This window comes from Panthera tigris, chromosome A1 (genome assembly GCF_018350195.1).
Source record: "Panthera tigris isolate Pti1 chromosome A1, P.tigris_Pti1_mat1.1, whole genome shotgun sequence".
Taxonomy (NCBI): Eukaryota; Metazoa; Chordata; class Mammalia; order Carnivora; family Felidae; genus Panthera; species Panthera tigris.
The window spans coordinates 25,545,266-25,564,260 of NC_056660.1; the positions used below are offsets into that span (position 1 = coordinate 25,545,266).

General features: G+C 40.2%; 2 protein-coding genes across 6 annotated transcripts in view; one reads left to right on the top strand and one right to left on the bottom strand.

Moving 5' to 3' along the window:
* The window catches only part of GPALPP1 (GPALPP motifs containing 1), a 35,030-nt gene extending 17,748 nt beyond the window's left edge, over nt 1-17,282 (bottom strand). For all 5 annotated transcript variants that reach the window (XR_006213381.1, XR_001510676.2, XR_006213377.1 and 2 more), the window contains exons 1-6: nt 16,870-17,282; nt 13,553-13,685; nt 12,679-12,777; nt 10,196-10,304; nt 6,572-6,703; nt 5,952-6,116 (exon numbers count right to left, since the gene is read on the bottom strand). Coding sequence is in view for 2 of the 5 variants with exons in the window: in XM_015538982.2 (XP_015394468.2) it covers nt 5,952-6,116; nt 6,572-6,703; nt 10,196-10,304; nt 12,679-12,777; nt 13,553-13,685; nt 16,870-16,957 (726 nt within the window). In the remaining 3 variants the exon portion in view is untranslated. The remainder of the gene's footprint in view (nt 1-5,951; nt 6,117-6,571; nt 6,704-10,195; nt 10,305-12,678; nt 12,778-13,552; nt 13,686-16,869) is intronic.
* Nucleotides 17,162-18,995, top strand: part of NUFIP1 (nuclear FMR1 interacting protein 1) — a 38,736-nt gene continuing 36,902 nt past the window's right edge. The window contains exon 1 of the mRNA XM_007085377.3: nt 17,162-17,582. Within this exon, the coding sequence (XP_007085439.1) occupies nt 17,180-17,582 (403 nt within the window). The 5' untranslated portion in view covers nt 17,162-17,179. The remainder of the gene's footprint in view (nt 17,583-18,995) is intronic.

Below are 18,995 nucleotides of genomic sequence, written 5' to 3' on the forward strand. Positions count from 1 at the left end.
GATCAAGTGAGATTTATTCCTGGGTTGCAAAGGTGGCTCAGTATTTGCAAATCAATCAGGGTGAGACATCACATTAATAAAAGAAAGGGTAAGAACCATATGATCATTTCAATAGATGCAGAAAAAGCATCTGAGAAAGTACAACATCCATTCGTGATAAAAATCCTCAAGAAAGTAGGTTTAGAGGGAACATAACCTCAACATAATAAAGGCCATCTATGAAAAACCCACAGCTAAGATCACCCTAAATGGGGAAAACAGAGATTTTCCTCTACCGTCAGGAGTAAGACAGGGTTGTCCACTCTCACCACTGTTGTTCAACACAGCAATCAGACAGCAAAAAGAAGTAAAAGGTATCCAAATCGGCAAGGAAGAAGTGAAATTTTCACTCTTTGCAGATGGCATGATATTCTATATAGAAAACCCAAAAGACTCTACCAAAAAACTGAACTGATAAATGAATTTAGTAAAGTCGCATAGCACAAAATCAATGTGTAGAAATCTGTTGCATTTGTATACACCAACAATGAAGCAAGAAAAAGAGGAATTAAGGAATTAATCCCATGTACAACTGCAGACAAAAAAGTAAGATACCTAGGAATAAACCTAACCAAAGAGGTGAAAAACTTGTGCTCTGAAAACTATAGAACACTGATGAAAAAAATTCAAGATGACACAAAGAAATGGAAAGACATTCCAGGCTCCTAGATTGGAAGAACAAATATTATTACCCAAAGTAATCTACACATTTAATGCAATCCCTATCACAATACCAACAGCATTTTTCATGGAGTTCGAACAAACATTCCTAAAATTTGTACGGAACCACAGAAGACTCTGAAGAGCCAGAGCAACCTTGAAAGAAAAACAAAAACAAAAACAAAAACAAAAACAAAAACAAAGTTGGAGGCATCACAACTCCAGACTTCAAGTTATACTACAAAGCTGTAGTAATCAAAACAGTATGGTACTGGCACAAACATAGACACCTAGATCAATGGAACGGAACAGAAATCACAGAAATGAACCCACAAATATATGGTCAATTAATCTTTGACAAAGCAGGAAAGAATATCCAATGGGAAAAGGAATGTCTCTTTAACAAATGGTGCTGAGAAAACTGGATAGCCACATGAAATAGAATTAGCCTGAACCACTGTCTTACACCAAAGACAAACGTAAATCCAAAATGGATTAAAGACCTAAATGGGAGACCTGAAGCCATAAAAATCCTAGAAGAGGGGTGCCTGGGTGGCTCAGCCGGTTGAGCGTCCAATTCTTGATTTTGTCTCAGGTCAAGATCCTAAGGGTCATGGGATTGAGCCCCACGTCAGGCTCTATGCTGAGCATGGAGCCTACTTAAGAGTCTCTCTCTTTCTTTGCCCCATTTCCTTGCTCTCATGCTCTCTCTAAAAATAAATAAATGAAATGAAATGAAATGAAGTGAAATGAAATGAAATGAAATGAAATGAAATGAAATGAAATGAAATAAAATACTCTAGAAGAGAACACAAGCAGTAACTTCTTAGACACTGGTCTTAGCAACTTCTTCTAGATATGTTGCAAGGGAAACAAAATAAAAAATAAACTACCGGAACGACATCAAAATAAAAAACTTCTGCACAGCGAAGGAAACAATCAACAAAACTAAAAGGCAACCTATGGAATGGGAGAAGATATTTGAAAATGGCATATTGGATAAAGAGTTAGTATCCAAAACCTATAAAGAAATTATCAAACGCAACACCCCAAAACTAAATAATCCAATTAAAAAATGGGCAGAAGACATACAGATGGCCGGCCAACAGACACATGAAAACATGCTCACCATCACTTATCATCAGGGAAATACAAATCAAATCCACGTGATATTCCACACCTGTAAGAATGGCTAAAATCGACAACACAAGAAACAACAAATGTTGGTGAAGATGTGGAGAAAGGGGAACTCTCTTACACCATTGGTGGCCCGTTGGTGGGAATGCAAACTGGTGCAGCCACTGTGGAAAACAGTATGAAGCTTCCTCAGAAAGGTAAAAATAGAACTACCCTATAATCTGGCAATTGCACTAGGTATTTATCCAAAGAATACAAAAATAATAATTTGAAGGGATACATGCACCCTGATGTTTATAGGAGCCAAACTATGGAAACAGTCCAAGTTTCCGTCAATTGATGAATGGATAAAGAAGATGTGGTATATATATATAAATGGAAAATTGCCCAGCCATAAAAAAAGAATGAAATCTTGCCATTTGCAACAACATGGATGGAGCTAGAGAGTATTATGCTAAGCGAAATAGGTCTGTGAAAGACAAACACCATTATGATTTCACTCATAATGCAATTTTTTTTTTTAACGTTTATTTTTGAGACAGAGAGAGACAGAGCATGAACGGGGGAGGGGCAGAGAGAGAGGGAGACACAGAATCAGAAGCAGGCTCCAGGCTCTGAGCCATCAGCCCAGAGCCTGACGCGGGGCTTGAACTCACGGACCGCGAGATCGTGACCTGAGCTGAAGTCGGATGCCTAACCGACTGAGCCACCCAGGCGCCCCACTCATAATGCAATTTAAGAAATAAATGAACAAATGAGAAAAAAAAAAAAAAAAAGAGAGGCAAACCAAGAAACAGACTTTTAACTATAGAGAACAAACTGATGTTACCAGAAGGGAAGTGGGTGTTGGGATGGGTTAAATAGGTGATGGGGATTAAGGAGGGCAATTGTGAGCACCAGGCACTGTATGGAAGTGGTGAATCACTATATTGTATACACTGTATGGTTAACGAACTAGAATTTATTTATTTTTTCCCTTCCCCACTTAACTAACTAGAATTTAAATAAAAGCTTAAAAAAAAAAGATGGCATCATAAGAAACAAAAATGGAAAGATGGAGAAAGTCTGTCAAAAAGGAAATTTAGCTAAGATCTGTGACAAAAATTACTCATAAACTTTACACAGAATGAAACACACAAGAAAATGAATGGCTCTCCGATACTGTATAGTTTATACCATAAATATGAGTCTGTGGTACTATACGCTATTTTTTAAAGTTTTTATTTATTTTGAGAGAGAGAGAGAGAGGAAGAACAAGCCTTCGACAGAGAAGGAAAGAAAGAATCCCAAGCAGGCTCCGCACTGTCAGTGCAGAGCCCGATGTGGGGCCTGAACTCACAAATCATGAGATCATGACCTGAGCCAAAAATCAAGAGTCGGATGCTTAACCGACTGAGCCACCCAGGCGCCTCTGTGGTACTATATGCTAAATATAGTATCCCATAAAATTGAAGGAGTATTAATAATCCTTTTATGAATTTGCTGTAGAACTGAACAAAACACTTTCAAGTACTGAAAAGAAAAAGATCTGAAGAACTTAATCATAGGTCCTAAAATCACTGGGTTGTCTAATTTCCATTTGCTCCATTTTTCTGATATTTTCCTCGGAAGAAGAGTCCCTCCATATCTGGCTATAGGCTAGACATCTATTTACCTATAGAGAGGAACAGAAGGAGAGAGAAAAGCACAACTAACATAGACATGAATAAATTCACGTAAACAAGGGAATGTCTTTTCTGGAAACAATCTTAAAGGCTAAATTACAGAAATGCCAATATGTTATTTTTATAAAACACCAGTTAAGAAAGAGTAGACAGGCACTGCAACACTAGTCATTCAAAGCATGCGGCTTACTTCCACACCACCTCTTTTTTTAAAAAAAAAAATTTTTTTTTTTAAGGTTGATTCATTTTTTAGAGGCAGAGACAGAGCACGAGTGGGGGAGGGGCAGAGATAGGGAGAGACAGAATCCGAAGCAGGCTCCAGGCTCTGAGCTGTCAGCACAGAGCCCAATGCGGGGCTCGAACCCACGAACTGTGAGATCACGACCGGAGCTGAAGTCGGATGCTCAACCAGCTGAGCCACCCAGGTGCCCCCACACCACCTTTTCTGTTGCCTCCTCTGCCTCAGGTGTGTTGGTTCACCTCAACTTTCTATTACAACTCTTAGATTTCCCTTAATCTTCTGGACCAAAGAGAATTTACAATTTTGCCACATGTGCAAGGTAGGGTGCTAAAATCTGGAGACATTACCATACCATCCACATTTTAAGAATAACACGGGGGGCGCCTGGGTGGCTCAGTCAGTTAGGCATCCGACTTCAGCTCAGGTCATGATCTCACAGTTTGTAGGTCTGAATCCTACATCGGGCTCTGTGCTGACAGCTCAGAGCCTGGAGCCTGCTTCGAATTCTGTGTCTCTCTCTCTGAGCCTTCCCTGCACGTGCTCTGTCTCTCTCTCTCTCAAAAATAAATAAACATTAAAAAAAAAAAAAAAAAGAGTAACACGGGGTATTTTATAACCAATTCTCCACTAAAATGAAAACTCCATAAGAAGCTTTTCCAGGGCACCTGGGTGGTTCAGTTGGTTGGGTGTCTGACTCTTGATTTCGGCTCAGGTCATGATCTCATGGTTTTTAAGATCGAGCCTGCATAGGGCTCTGGGTGCCAGCCTGGATCCTATTTGGGCTTCATTCTCTCTCTCTCTCTGTCTCTCTCTTCTCTCTCTCTCTTTCTCTTTCTCTCTCTCCTCCTCCCCTACTTGTGTGCACATGTGTTCTCTCATTCTCTCTCTGTCTCAAAATAAATAAGCTTGAGAAAAAAAAAAACTTTTCCATTTTACTATTACCTACAACCAAACTGAATGCCTGGCAGAGAAGGTATTCAATTTATAGTTACAGAATGAAAAGAGAAGGTCTCATAATTCTTGGTACTGATGGACAAGATAAACAGAGTAGAGGAATGAATGAAGTGTGGAACTATGGAAGTCAAAACTGGAAAGCTATAGCCTTCGGGTGCCAATTACTCAAGCATTCAAATTTGAATTAAAGGGAGTAAAAACCTTCGGATGGGGTAAATTTAAGAAGTAGTGCTGGGGGTATTTCTAATTTACAATGGTTCATTTCCTAATTTACAGTGGAAGATTTTGTAAAAAGCAGAGTCAATAATGCATTCTATCCAAACTTCTTTTCTTTTTTAGCAAATTATTTAGCACACTAATGAAAATGTTTCTTTGTTTAAAAACGGAGATATAACTGATGAAACATTTTATTAGTTTCAGGTGTACAACATAATGATTCAATATTTGTTATATATTGTAAAGTAATCAAAATAAGTCAACATCCATCACCATATACAGCTACCAACATTTATTCCATTTGTGATGAGGACTTTCAAGATCCACTCTTCTAGCTAATTTCAAATACGCGATACAGTATTACTAAGTATAGTTACCATGCTGTACATATGTCCCCATGAGTTTTATTTACTTCCTCCATTTTGCCTCCCCCTACCTCCAGGCAACCACCAGTCTATTCTCTATATCTATGACTTTTTTTTTTTTTTTCTGGTTTGTTTTTTTAGATTCTGCACAGAAGGGAGATCATATAGTATTCAGCACTATCGATAAAAGCATTTCTTGCCTATTTTGACAGTAACACAAAACTTAGTGCATCTGAAGTAAGGTCATTTTGTGGGAGAATCTCTATGTATCATTTAACCTAGGTGAACCCGTGGCTTTAGTTTCATGGAGACAGTATGATGGTGTATAAGGACTAGAGAATTTAGAATTATAGAAAGGTCTAGAATAGAATTATTATTCATTACTAATCAGCCCTCTAATTCCAGAAAAGTGGACCTCATAAAAGTTAGTTTCTCCCTCTATAAAATGAAGTCAGTAAGTCCAGATCTCTGGGTTTTCTTGAGATTTAAATGAGATAATTCATTGGGAAATCGCAAGCAATTGGTGTCACTTTCCTTATTTTCTTTCAGGGAGAAATCTGTATTTTCCCTTTGGAATCATAATTTAAAAATAGTACCTTTAAGTCATCATGCCTTCTATGTTTTCAAAATACAGCCAACATGGGCAGAAATACATGCACAAACAAGCTCTCTCACCTTAGCTCTCCTCTCCCTGTCAGCTGGGGTGTCTGTCCAGACCGATCGATCCCCAGATTTCTCATCGGCTCGTCTCTTAAAAGTTCTGGGCCCGAGACCAAAGTCTTTCATTTCTGGAGGAAGCTCAGTCATCCATGACTCTCTTGTAATTGGTTTGGATGAATTCTTTAAGAGAAGTAAAAAAATCAAACAGTCAAGAAAAAAAGAAAAGTAGCTCAGAAAGTGTTTGTAAGATACTGTATAAGTGGTCATGTTTCTCAATTGAAGCTTTAAGAGAAAGAATTTAATATAAAGGATTATATTTTGTCATATATGTTACAATTACCTCATCCAATTTATTGTTCTTTTGACTTTGTTATCTTTTGCCACACAGAAATTTTTAAATAGGCAAATTTGCCAGTCTTTTCCTTTCCTTTTACAGCTTCTAGGTTACCTTGCTCCTAAGTTTTCTTTATACACATATTGCATATATTTTATTTATATTATTAATTATATTATATTATTATTTATTTATATTACTTATATACATAATGCATATATTTTCTTTCATCTCGATTTTAAAATTTAGATTTTTAATCCATTTAGCCAATTTCTCAGAGTATAGTATATTTAAAACTTACATCATCTCCTCTGGTCAGTTTTTCTTTCATTCTCTGGGCCCTTTTTTCAAACTCTGTCGTGACGCTGTAGTTAACTGGTCCTTTTGCAGGCATGGGTCCAACAATGTCCTCATCTTCACTGCTATCTGTTTCCTTTTGAAATAAGACATTGCCTTTAAACCAGGAGCAGAGCTATGGGTTATAGAAAATGATCCTAAAATACTTAAAATTTCACTGCAATGGATTACTTAGAAACAATAAGACAAAAACGCAAACAATGTATTGCTGGCTAATCACTGAGCAATGAGGACCTTTTCCTCGCCTAAAATCATTGTTGCACCATGTGCTAACTAACTTGGATGTAAATTATAAAAAAATAAATAAATTATAGAAAAAAATACTCTCATGGTATCAGTAGTGAAGGTGTTAAGAATAACAACAATGACGAGAGCTATTATAAGTTGAAAATGTTCTGACTTAATCCTCACCAACAACCCTCTAAGACAAGGATAACAACCTGCATGATACTGACATGAAACTAAGCTCACCCAGGCGCCAATGGCTCTTGCCTTCTCTCTCCTGCTCTCTTCCCTCCAACCACACTGGACTTCTTTAAAAAAAAAAATTTTTTTTTAATGTTTATATTTTTGGAGAGTGAGTCGGGGAGGGGCAGAGAGACAGACACAGGATCTGAAGCAGGCTCCAGGCTCTGAGCTTTTAGTACAGAGCCCAACACGAGGCTCAAACCCACGAACTGCGAGATTATGACCTGAGCCGAAGTCAGATGCTTAACTGACTGAGCCACCCGGGTACCCTCACACTAAACTTCTAAAGCCCTAACTTTCCTCCTCTCTACATTGCTTTCTCTTCAAATAAGCTATCTGTGCTTTCTGGAACAATCTCTCCTGCCCTCTTTGCTGAGACATCTCCAACTCATCAGTCTTCAGTTTAGACATTTTCTCAGAGACAAAGGCTTTTTCTCATTTCTTTAGGTTAGTTTAGATTCCCCTGTCATGGTTCCATAGTATTTTATCTCACCCTTTTTTTTTTTTTTAATGTTTATTTATTTTTGAGACAGAGAGAGCATGAATGGGGGAGGGTCAGAGAGAGAGGGAGACACAGAATCGGAAGCAGGCTCCAGGCTCTGAGCCATCAGCACAGAGCCCGATGTGGGGCTCAAACTCATGGATGGTGAGATCATGACCTGAGCTGAAGTCGGATGATCAACCAACTAAGCCACCCAGGCGCCCCTTGTCTCACCTTTTGAATCACTCATAATGTTAGATGTTTGTGTAATGTCCATATTCCCCACTACCCTGCAGGTTGATTAGTGTGATTATCTAGGACTATGTCTAACGTACTCATTCATTCAACAAATACTTCCGAATGTCCCCTAGGGAGAAGACAAAATCTCCGTCCTCAACATTCTAGTGGGGAGAGGTCAACAATAAACAGAAAGAAGCAGTAACAGATGGTATCTGAGGTGCTGACAGATGCTACGGAGAGAATTAAAGGCTGGAAGGAGAGATGAGTAAAGGGAAGAGGAGATAGTAATTTTGAGCTAGGAGGTCAGAAACGACCTCACTAAGGTGACATTCCAGCCCAACACAGAAGCTCTGAGAGGCAAGCCACATAGATATCTAAGGGAAGACCACTCTGGGGAGACTTTGCAGGAAAGAACAGTCAGGGGCAGGAGCCTGCTGGGCGTAAGTGAGGAGGTACAGCAAGGAGCACAGTGTGGTCAGATTGACGTTAAGAGAGAAAATCATGGAGCTCAAGGAGACATCACAATGTGTGGGGCTCTAGTTTTAATTTAATTAAAAAAATTTTTTTTAATGTTTATTTATTTAATTAAAAAAATATTTACTTTTGAAGAAGAGAGAGAGCATGAGTGGGGGAAGAGCAGAGAGAGAGGGAGACACAGAATCCGAAGCAGGCTCCAGGCTCTGAGCTGTCAGCACAGTGTAATGGCTCTGTTTTTTTATTGTTTTTATTTTTCATTTTTCTTAAGTAATCTCTACGTTTCACATGGGGCTCAAGCTCATGACACCACAATCAAGAGTCGCACGCTCTACGGAGCCAGCCACGTGCCCCAGGGTTTGGCTTTTATGTAGAGAGAGGAGGAGCAGTGTGATAGTTCTGAGCGTGAGTGACACAATCTGACTTCATTTTACCCAGGCTGCTCTAGCTGCCGTGTTAAGAGGAGGTAACAGAAAAACAAGGTTTAAAATATCAAGATCGATAAACAGATGGACTGTGATTTGACTTAGACTAGGGGAGGAGCAGAAATGGTTGGACTGTGGATGTCCTTTGAAGGTGGGAGCAACTAGACTTGTTGACAGACTCATTCCTATGACCATGTGCCTCATACACTGTAGTAGGTACTCTCTAAGTAGCTGTTGAAGGAAGGAGTAAATCAGTCTGAAGTTCATGGTCTTAACCACTGCATTATATTTTCCTTGGTAACAGCCACAGTGTAACTGCTCAGTTCTCAATAGAGATGAACATCCAGGAAGTTACTACAGAATAACAGACTGAACAGGTGATCTAAAGCATTAAGAACTGGGCGTAAGGGGCACCTGGCTGGCTCGGTCAGGAGAGCAAGCGACTCTTTTTTTTTTTTTTATTAAAAAAACAACAACAACACTTTTTTAATTTTTTTTTTTTTTAATTTATTTTTGAGACAGAGCATGAGCAGGGGAGGGGCAGAGAGACAGAGAGACACAGAATCCGAAGCAGGCTCCAGGCTCTGAGCTGTCAGCACAGAGCCTGATGCGGGGCTCGAACTCACAGACTGTGAGATCATGACCTGAGCTGAAGTCGGTTGCTTAACTGACTGAGACACCCAGGCGCCCTGAGAGCAAGCAACTTTTGATCTTGGGGTTGTGAGTTTGAGTCCCTTGTAGAGTGTAGAGATTACTTAAAAGTAAATCTTTAAAAATAAAAAACTTAAAAAGAAACAAAAAAGAACTGGGTTTAAGCTTTGGCTTTGATTAGTGCAAAGTGTGAAATCTTGGGTAAGTTACCAAATTTCTCTGGTTTTTAGTATCTGTCAGATGGCGGATATCTATTTCATAAGGTTGCAGAGAAAATAATATCCATATATGGGGAAAAAGCATTACAAATTATAAAGTACTCTACAAATCTCAGCTATTGGTAAGGACCAGGCCTCTAACAAGAAAACAGCTTTCCTACTTGACTCTAAAATCACTGACCTATCTTTTCATAAAATCATTTAACCACCAGCTTTGTTAAATACAGGCACCAGAGATGGATGGATAAGAACTAATCTCAAGGTAGACCATTATCAAAAAATTCCTCAGCTGTCTTTTTTTCAGGTCAAATCACCATGATTCCTTAAACTTTTCATCATGTTGTATTTTCTGGCACTGTAAACATTGCCTTCAAGGATGAGAAGCATGAATAGATCACATTCTGTCAACATGTAACTGCCTTGTTATTTTTTTATAACATCTCATTTCTGTGACAAGCTTCTGATTTAGTATACCTTATAATCCTAGATTAATGTGGATGCAACTGTGTGACTGCGTATTAGTTACATTTGAGCCAAATGATTACATAGTTATTACTCTGCAAAGTCTTGAGTTTGTTACATTTTATGCTTTAATCAAAAAATTTCCAAACCTCATAGTTGAAATATGATGATACTTGTTGTCCTGGATCATCTCGGCCTTTGTCACTTTTCTGAGTAGATTTAATAAAACCAGGTGGTAATGCAGGACCTATTATAGGCCTGAAAAATAAAATGTACCTTTAACATTCTCCCTGATTTTCAAAAGCAGTTTTTAGAATAAGCGTTCACAAAAAAGAAAAAGAAAAAAAAAAACCAAGTACTAACAAATGTTGAAGATGAGAATTTCATGTAACATATTATTTGTATTTTATGACCTAGTATTTTTCTATAGTATCTTAAAAAAATACAATTTTCTCATTTTTATTTTCTATTTGTTAGTCAATGCTAAGATACTAAACCAGTAATTCTCAATGGCAGTGATGTATATCACTTCCTAAAAGAACTCCATTAAATAAAAATAGTATTTTTTAAAAATCCTTATTAAGAATTAAAGCCTGTGAAGATATTTTTCTATTTTGTGCCTTGGCTTTCAGTTTTGATATTCACTGACCACTGACAGGTGCATTAGGCGTGTTATAGTTATAGTCAGAACTCCTTAAGTATAAATTGAGTTCTAAGAACATAAACGGTGCATGCATACAGAGATGTCGGCAATTTATGGTTACATGTGCCACAGGAGTATACAAATCTGAACACTGTCCTCAATATGGAAGTGCACAAGAATGAAAAGTCATTTGAGACCTACAGACAAAGGAAAAGGTGCTGTGCTAGCCACATTTCAACCAGAGCACTTTTCTGTTTCCTTCAAACAACCCCTAAGTCATTCCATTTTCTGGGTGAGCAAAATAAGGCCCAAGGACACCACACACTAGCAAGTGTCAGTGCTGGCGTTTGAACCCTGGTCTCCTTGAGGCCAAAGTTCATTTTCTTTCAAGGGGACCTATTGCTACATTTCTGAGGGAACTGACATCAGTCCAAATGGGAGAAGTGCCTAAAATCTGGGGCTTACAAAGAGAAAGCCTTACTTCAGGGAAAAAATAACAGAGACAAGATATTTTCTACTCTCTTTCATACTTTATGTTTCTTAATTCTTTCTTTCATACCAATGTTTTCCCCAGAGATGTCTCTGTACCAGTATTAACAAGCAAGATGGCAATGAAGTCCTAAGCTGGCTTTTCCAGGTTGCACTGTGTTCAATCAGAGCCTCACAGACAGGCTTCCTAGCAGAGGAAAATTGGTACTGACTCAGAAGGTCTGGGTTCTGATCCTGGCCATTTAACAGCCAAATACAACTCTCAAGAAAGACATTGCTGTACTTCTAACAATGTGCTTTCTTGAAAGGAATGTTATGACCCAGTGGTTAGCAAATTTTCTGTAAAAGGCCAGAGAGGACATTTTAGGCTTTGAGGGCCGTATACGGGTCTCTTAGGCATGCCGGTCTTTGTTTTTTAGATGACCCTTTAAAGATTATTCTTGGCTTGGTGGCATACAAAATCAGGCAGCAGAGAGTCTAGCCTTATTTCCAAAAGGTCCAAAGTTAACATGAAAATTGGAGCTGATAGATAGGATTGCAAAGTTTGAATATAAAATATATAATAGTTGGGACGCCTGGGTGGCTCAGTCTGTTAAGCATCCGACGTCGGCTCGGTCACGATCACGCAGTTCGTGAGTTCGAGCCCTGCGCTGGGCTCTGTGCTGTCAGTTCGGAGCCTGGAGCCTGCTTCGGATTCTGTGTCTCCTTCTCTCTCTGCCCCTCCCCCACTCATGCTCTCTCTCTGTCTCAAAAATAAATAAAAAAAACACATTAAAATATACAAAAGTCTTTTTGACTTGTTCTTGCATACTGGTAACAGTGCTCTGAATTATAAACAAGGTGGTGTGCAATTACATATTCAGCATTAAAAACTTTATAATTCTGAGAAGATAGGAATCAAAACTTACTATATGCTTACCTGGGGCCAGGCATCATGTAAGAGGCGCGCGCGCACACACACACACACACACACACACACGTATGTGCATGTATGTAAATATGAAATCTCAATCATCACAATTTTGAAAGGTACATGTTGTTATCCTATTTTTCAGATGGCAATTCTGAGGTACAGAGAAGTTAGTCAAATTGTTTAACGTGGCACACAGGAACTGTTCTTTCTGTCACCAAATAACTAAGAAAGCATCTAATTTTAAAGGTAAATACCAGGATTCCAGCCCCAGGCCTACTGCTTACTATGTGTGCAACCTTATCTATTTAAGAAAAGGGCGAAGAGGGATAATGCTGCACTCAGTCTATCACAGAGCACTCTTGTGAGCATCAACTAAGGGATGTGGAGGTTTTTTATAAACTACAGAAGTGTTTATAGGCATGTAAATAATCATTTTTGTTAGAGGAAACAGTTACTTTCCCCTATGCGTTTCAAATGTTCTATAAATCTGTAAGTTAAAAAACAACTTTGGACAGCACTTTATTGAATCAACAAACACCTACTGAAATAGTTGGAAAAGACTGGCCTGAAACACTACACATTGTCACCTGGGAGGAGAATCATCCTGCTTTTTAAATCCGGGAGGAAGAGCTGGTCCAAAAAACCCTTCATCATCATCGTCATCATCCTGAGTTCTCCTCTGTTTTCTAAAAACACAGTAGTACAACGTTACACAAATTTTTTTCACGGAGAATTTTAAGTTTTAAAGGAAGCATTAACTCCAACTAGTTGTATGAACACTGAAACAATAAATTCATCTTGCCCAATGAGAACAAATGGACACCACAGTTGATCTTATATCAACCTTTTCCTGGAATTTATTTTTGGCCTAAAATAGTGCCATATTTTCTATGGCAGTAGTTTTCTATATTTTCTATAGCGTTAAAGATTCCACTTTACTGAGGTTTCAAAGAGTCTACTTGCTGAATGTTTTTGAGCAAAAAGTTTGACGCTAGCTTTTTATCTCATGCAGGAAGGTTTTAAGTTGCTAGTTCTGTCTTATCTTTAAAACGCATCAAAAAACCCTTGCTACCCAATACTAAACAAAAATTCCACTTTTCTTTACATGGACCCATGGCAAGGAAGGGTAGTTAGAAGGAAATCATTCATTTACTTAAGCAAAAACTGTACACTGCATAAATAATTTCTAAAAGAAATCCTATGGCTCATCTAGAATATGTATTTAGACACTTCAGTAATACCTTAAGAAAAAAATCTTTTAGATAAGAATTTAATTGAAATCCTAGATGTCTCCACAACTATCTACTACAATAAATTTCCTTCTAGAAGGTGTAGTTCCTGACGAAATGCCATATGAAACGATTTCTTCCTGTGCTGTAAAAATACAGATATGGCATTCCTGACTGTCCGTTCCAGCCAAAGTATACTAGGTTTGAAGCTTGGTTTATTTAAGTGACTGACCTTGCACTTGGACCAGTGTCATCTTCTTCAGATTCTTGATTTCCTTCTTCGTACAATGAACTACTGTCCTCATCACTGTCTGATGACTCTGAGCTACTGCTTTTATAATTAGGGGGTAAAGCTGGTCCTGCAACTATAGGAAATTTCTTGTTTAAGTCACAATTGGTCATAATTGTTGCAATTATGCATAAACTGTTTCAATGAACCCCTTAGCCAACACTTTATACTTTATTTTATATTTTTATAAAAGTATACATTTTATATTTTCTTACACTATACATCTTCCCAGCACTCGCTGGCTATTACTTATTGTGAACTTTTATCTCATTTGTTCCTGTTTTGTGCACAAAACAAATAAGGGAAGGGATTCAGATTAAAAATGAAAGGACTAGCCTTAGAAGAAGGTAGTGCACCTTTTCTATTGTAATCACAGGGAAGACAAAAAAGCTGAGCGAAGATTCAGGGAAGTTTTCAGGCATAGTGCAGAAAATAGAGTTAGTTCTTTTAAGATGGCATTTACTCTTCCAGTGAAGTAGAGGGAAAGACAGTCTGAGGAAGAAAAAGAGGCTTTTAAAAAACCATGGTTGAGATTAGGGAGAGAACTGCATGGGGAAACTGTCCGAGGACTGCTGGGCACAGCTGAGAACCCAATTAGGGAGGAGACTGTAATTTTTCGTAACATTAGCCTGTGGAACTGTGAAGTTTTTTCTAGCAGCATTTGGAAGGCTGGATGTAGGCTCATGAGAAGGTAAACATTTGGAATGATCTAGAGCTGGGTTTTTGCCAGATGAGTTTAACAGAATACTGAATGGGTAAGGCAGCTGAAAACATTGCAAGAGAATGGATGAATTGATGGACTGTGAGGTCTACGTCAAATAGGGGCAGAAGCAATTAAAAGGAGAAGGCCAAAAAGGATAGAAGGCAGGGTCTGCAGAGCTCAATGAGGTTAAACAACAACAATGACAACAACGACAACAACAACAACAACAACAACAACAACAAAGTCTAACAAGAATAACTGAATGAGAATGATAAGGGGTTCTTGCTGAGAAAGAAACTTGAATTTAAGTTTTCAGAGATAGAACAGATTCCAGTGTGTGATTAGAAATGCAGCTGAAATTCGTGGAGGTGATGGTCATTGCAGAGTCTGAAGTTGGAGTCAAAATAGCGAAGGCTCCACCTGTTTTCCACAAGGCAGCATCTGGAGTACATGGACTGGTCTTGAGAAAACATCTCCACACCCCTCTCCCCGAGTTTTCTAATGACATGATCTCAGGGGACATTTCCCAGCATTCAATATTCCAAGGTATTTGAGTAAAGTTAATTTGTTCCATCTCAGACCTGTGTGCTCACTCCCTCTTCCAAACTCAGCGATCTCTTTCAGGAGGGTAGCTGAGTGTGAGGAACACAGGGCAGATATCAGACTGGGTTCAAGAATCCCCCACCTGAGAGCAATTCTGGTGCATGCTACAACACGGATGAACTCCAAAGACATTACGTTAAGTGAAAATGCCAGTCACAAGAAGATAGGTACTGTATGATTCCACTTATCTGAGAGACCTAGAGTAGTTAAATTTACAGAGACAGAAAGTAGAATGGTGGCTTCCAGGAACTGGGGGAAATGGGAAGGGGAACAGGGACTTACTGTTTAATGAGTACAGAAGTTCAATTTTGCAAGAAGAAAAGCATTCTGGAAATGGATAGTGGTGATGGTTGCACAATGTCAATGTACTTAGTGATGAACTGTACACTTAAAGGTGGTTAAAATGGTAAATGTTATGTGTATTCTACCAGAATGAAAAAGAAAAAAACTAGATGCACATTTGTGGTCACATGATTTACAAAGAAAGTGACATTACAGTGCAGTATGGAAGGGAGGGTGATGGATCAATTAGAAACCTGTGAGGAAAAAAATAAATCTTCACCCCTACCTCACACCATATACAAGTATCAACTCCAGATGGACTGCAAATATAAACGTGAAAGATAAAACAGTAATGCTTGCAGGATAAAACAAAGGAGAATAATTCTGTAACCTCAGAAGAGGCAAAGACTACTTAAATAGGGTACAAAAAGCTGTAACCATAAAAGAAGAAAAACTAAAAATCAGAATGTACTGAAATTAAAAACTTCTGTTCATCAACACATACAAATGAAGAGTGAAAAGGCAAGCCACAGAATTAGAGGAGATATTTGCAACATGCATAACTGAAAAAAACGACTTGTCCAGACTACATAAAGAACTCAACAACAAAAACAACAACAAAGAACTCAACAGTCCAGTAAGGAAAGACAGATCAGTGGAAAAATGAACAAAAGACTGATTTTAGCAGTATGTACTAAAGCTGAATGTAGACATATCCAGTGATCCAAAAATTTCAAAAGGAATGCAACATGTATTCACTAAAAGGTAGAGCAAACATTAAAGAAGATAGAAATGCATGAAGAGTCTAAAAAGCATTTATTTGGCAAATACAAAGTGCCCACTCTGTATTAAGGCTAGAAGACCTGTAAGCAGATATGCTGACAAGTTATTCAAAAAAGTGTATTAAATATATGATGTAATTAAGTGGAAGAAAACCCTGTGGGGGAAAAAGAGGGCGTGACAATGCTTGGGAGAGTTTGGAAATGCTTCACTGAAGCCTTCGCTGACACTGAAGCTGGGCCTCGGAGGATGGGGTAGGAGTTCGTCAGGTATGTCAAAAAATGCAGAGTGGGGCCAGAAAGCTCCTAGAGAATTTAGAAACTGCGCAGTATTAAACTAGTTCAATACTGGGCTGTGTGTGTCAGGTACAATGACAGGAGGAGAGGCTAGGAAGGCAGGTCGGGGGCTAAGGAGCAAAGCATCCCCTGCAAGAGCCATGAGCACTGTTCGTCAGAAGGCAATATGGCACAGAGGTTAGGAGCACTGGCTGTGTTCTAAATTGGGCTCCACGATTAACCAGCCGTGTGATACGGGCAACAGCCTGGGCTTCAGTGTTCCCGTTTATAACATGGAAATGATCATCTTTACTTCATACGGTTTCTAGGAGGATTAAATGACAATGTGTATCGATCGTTTGGCACAGGGTCCGGCCCGTTAACCGTTAAATGGGAATACATCTTCATTACAATGATTACCATCCCCCCCCCCCCCGCTCGCCCCGTTCCAGCGCCACCTCCCCGCTACCGCTAGAGAAGCAAAGTTAGCTCCGGTCCTCCTCGCCCACTTGCCACTGCTCCACCGTTTCAGGCCTTAGATCTCAATTCCGAGAGTGGGGCCGGGCCAGAAAAGGGGCGGACAGGCCTGGCGGGCAGCGTACACGCCGGCCGCTTACCAGGGCTGGGGTCTCGCTCCTCGTCCTCTGCTGTCCCGCGAGCCTTGAAGCCGGGGGGCAGCGCCGGCCCGATCAGATCCCTCGCCATCCGCGGTGGCGGACACCGGTCTAGCCTACAACCCTATCCACGCAGCGTCAAACCTACCCAAAAGGCAGCCCGGGATCCGCCGCAAACGGCAGGAAGTTTTTCCGGCGCCGACCAATGACGTTGCAGCCCGTGGTTGGCAGAGTCCTGTAATTCACGAGACCGGAAGTGACGCATAAGGCTTGCTCCATATTCGCATGCTAGGTTCCCTACCTGGCTGGAGGCATGGCTGAGCCTGCTGGTGATTTCGTGACTTCTAACGGGTGGCTTCCAGCATCCGAGCTGACCCCCACGTTGGGGCCTCTGAGAGACACCGCTTCACTGTCCGACAACTGGATGTTCTGGGCAATGCTGCCGCCGCCACCACCGCCTTCGTCGTCGCCTCCCGTACGAGGGTCAGAGCCTTCCTCAGAGAAGCAGCACCCCCAGGAAGCCCAGGCTCTCCCCGAGGCGCCTCCTCCCTTCGACGCCCAGATTCTTCCCGGGGCGCAGCCTCCCTTCGACGCCCAGTCCCCCCTTGATTCTCAGCCTCAACTCAACGGCCAGCCTTCCTGGAATTTCCAGGCTTCTACATCGTGGTACTGGAGACAGTCTCCTGGTGTTTTTCCTGGATATCAGAACACTCCGGGTAGGCTATTACTCCTTTCCTTACCGCCCCTTTACTTTTCTTCTTCCCTTCTTCCCTTTCCCACTTTTCCCTTTCTCTGCTTTTGATTCTGCCCTGCACTCTTGGGGGTCTGGTCAGTTAAGGTCTTACAATTTGTTCGACCGGAATGTTTGCTCTGATTGTTCAGTCTGTTTAGCCGCTGAGGAACTGGGAATATAGCAGTGAACGAAACATAGAAAAATCCTTATTTTTATGTAGCTTAACATTTCCTGGTGGAGACAGAATTAAAAAAAAAAAGCAGTGTGTATTAGAAGACAGTGAGTGCTACCTAGAGAGAGAAAGCAAAGAAGGTGATAGGTAGTTCTGGTGTAATTGTCAGTGTCAGTCATAATGAAGGTGACATTTGAGCAGAGACTTCAAGGAGGTGAGTGATCAGAGCTATGGGGACCGCTGCTGGGGGAATACGGATGCAGGCAGAATGAACTGCAAGTGCAAAGAGCTTGAGGCAGGTGCTATAGATCAGAATGGAAGCCACTGTGGCTAGAGGTGAGCAATCCTGGGGTGGAATTGTAGAAGACTGGGGAAGAGGACAGACCTGCTAGGGCCTTGTAGACAATGGGATTTTGACTTTTTACTCTTGTGATAAGGGTAGTGCGGGGGAGTGGCATAATTTATGTTTTAGAAGGATTAATGTGGCTACTCATGGGAATTGACTTAAAAGGAGATGAATTAGGAAGCTATTGCAGTTATCCAAGTGAGAGATACTGGGGACTTGGACCAGGGCGGAGCTCGGGAGGTGATGAGAAGTGTTGGATTCTGGATCTGTTTGGAAGGTAGGTTTGGGCCAACACGATTTGCAGGCTGTGAGGTAAACTCAAGACAAGAATAACTTAGTTTTTTGCCAGCCAAGCAGAAAGATGTGGATTGAACAGATTTGGAAGAAAGACCAGGAGTTCAGTTTGGAATACGTGTCAACAAGATATATCAAATAAGCTGCTAGTTTGTGCTTTCAGGGGAGATTTGTGGCTAGAGCTGTGAATTTGGGTGTCATCTGCATACAGATCATATTTAAAGCCATGAGATTGTTTACTTAAAACCTTCTTCAACTCTGCCTAAGATTATTTTACACTAACTTGATGCCAAATCAGCCTTTACTGTGTGCCAAATGCTGGGAATATGAATGCGCCTAAGACGGTCCTAAGACAGGTGAGATGGGTTCATAAATAATAACCACAACACAGCATGACTTGTGCTGGAGGCGTATGAAAGGTGATTTCAGAGTGTGGAGGAAGTTGGGGAAAGTTTTTGGAAGAAGTGTCTTGGAAGCTGTCTAGGATTTTGGAAGAGATACTTTTGTAAGTCGGGGCAAAGAGGTGTGAGTACAAGGCGAGTTCTAAAGATTGCACTTTCTGTTGCGACTGAAGCCGAGTAAGT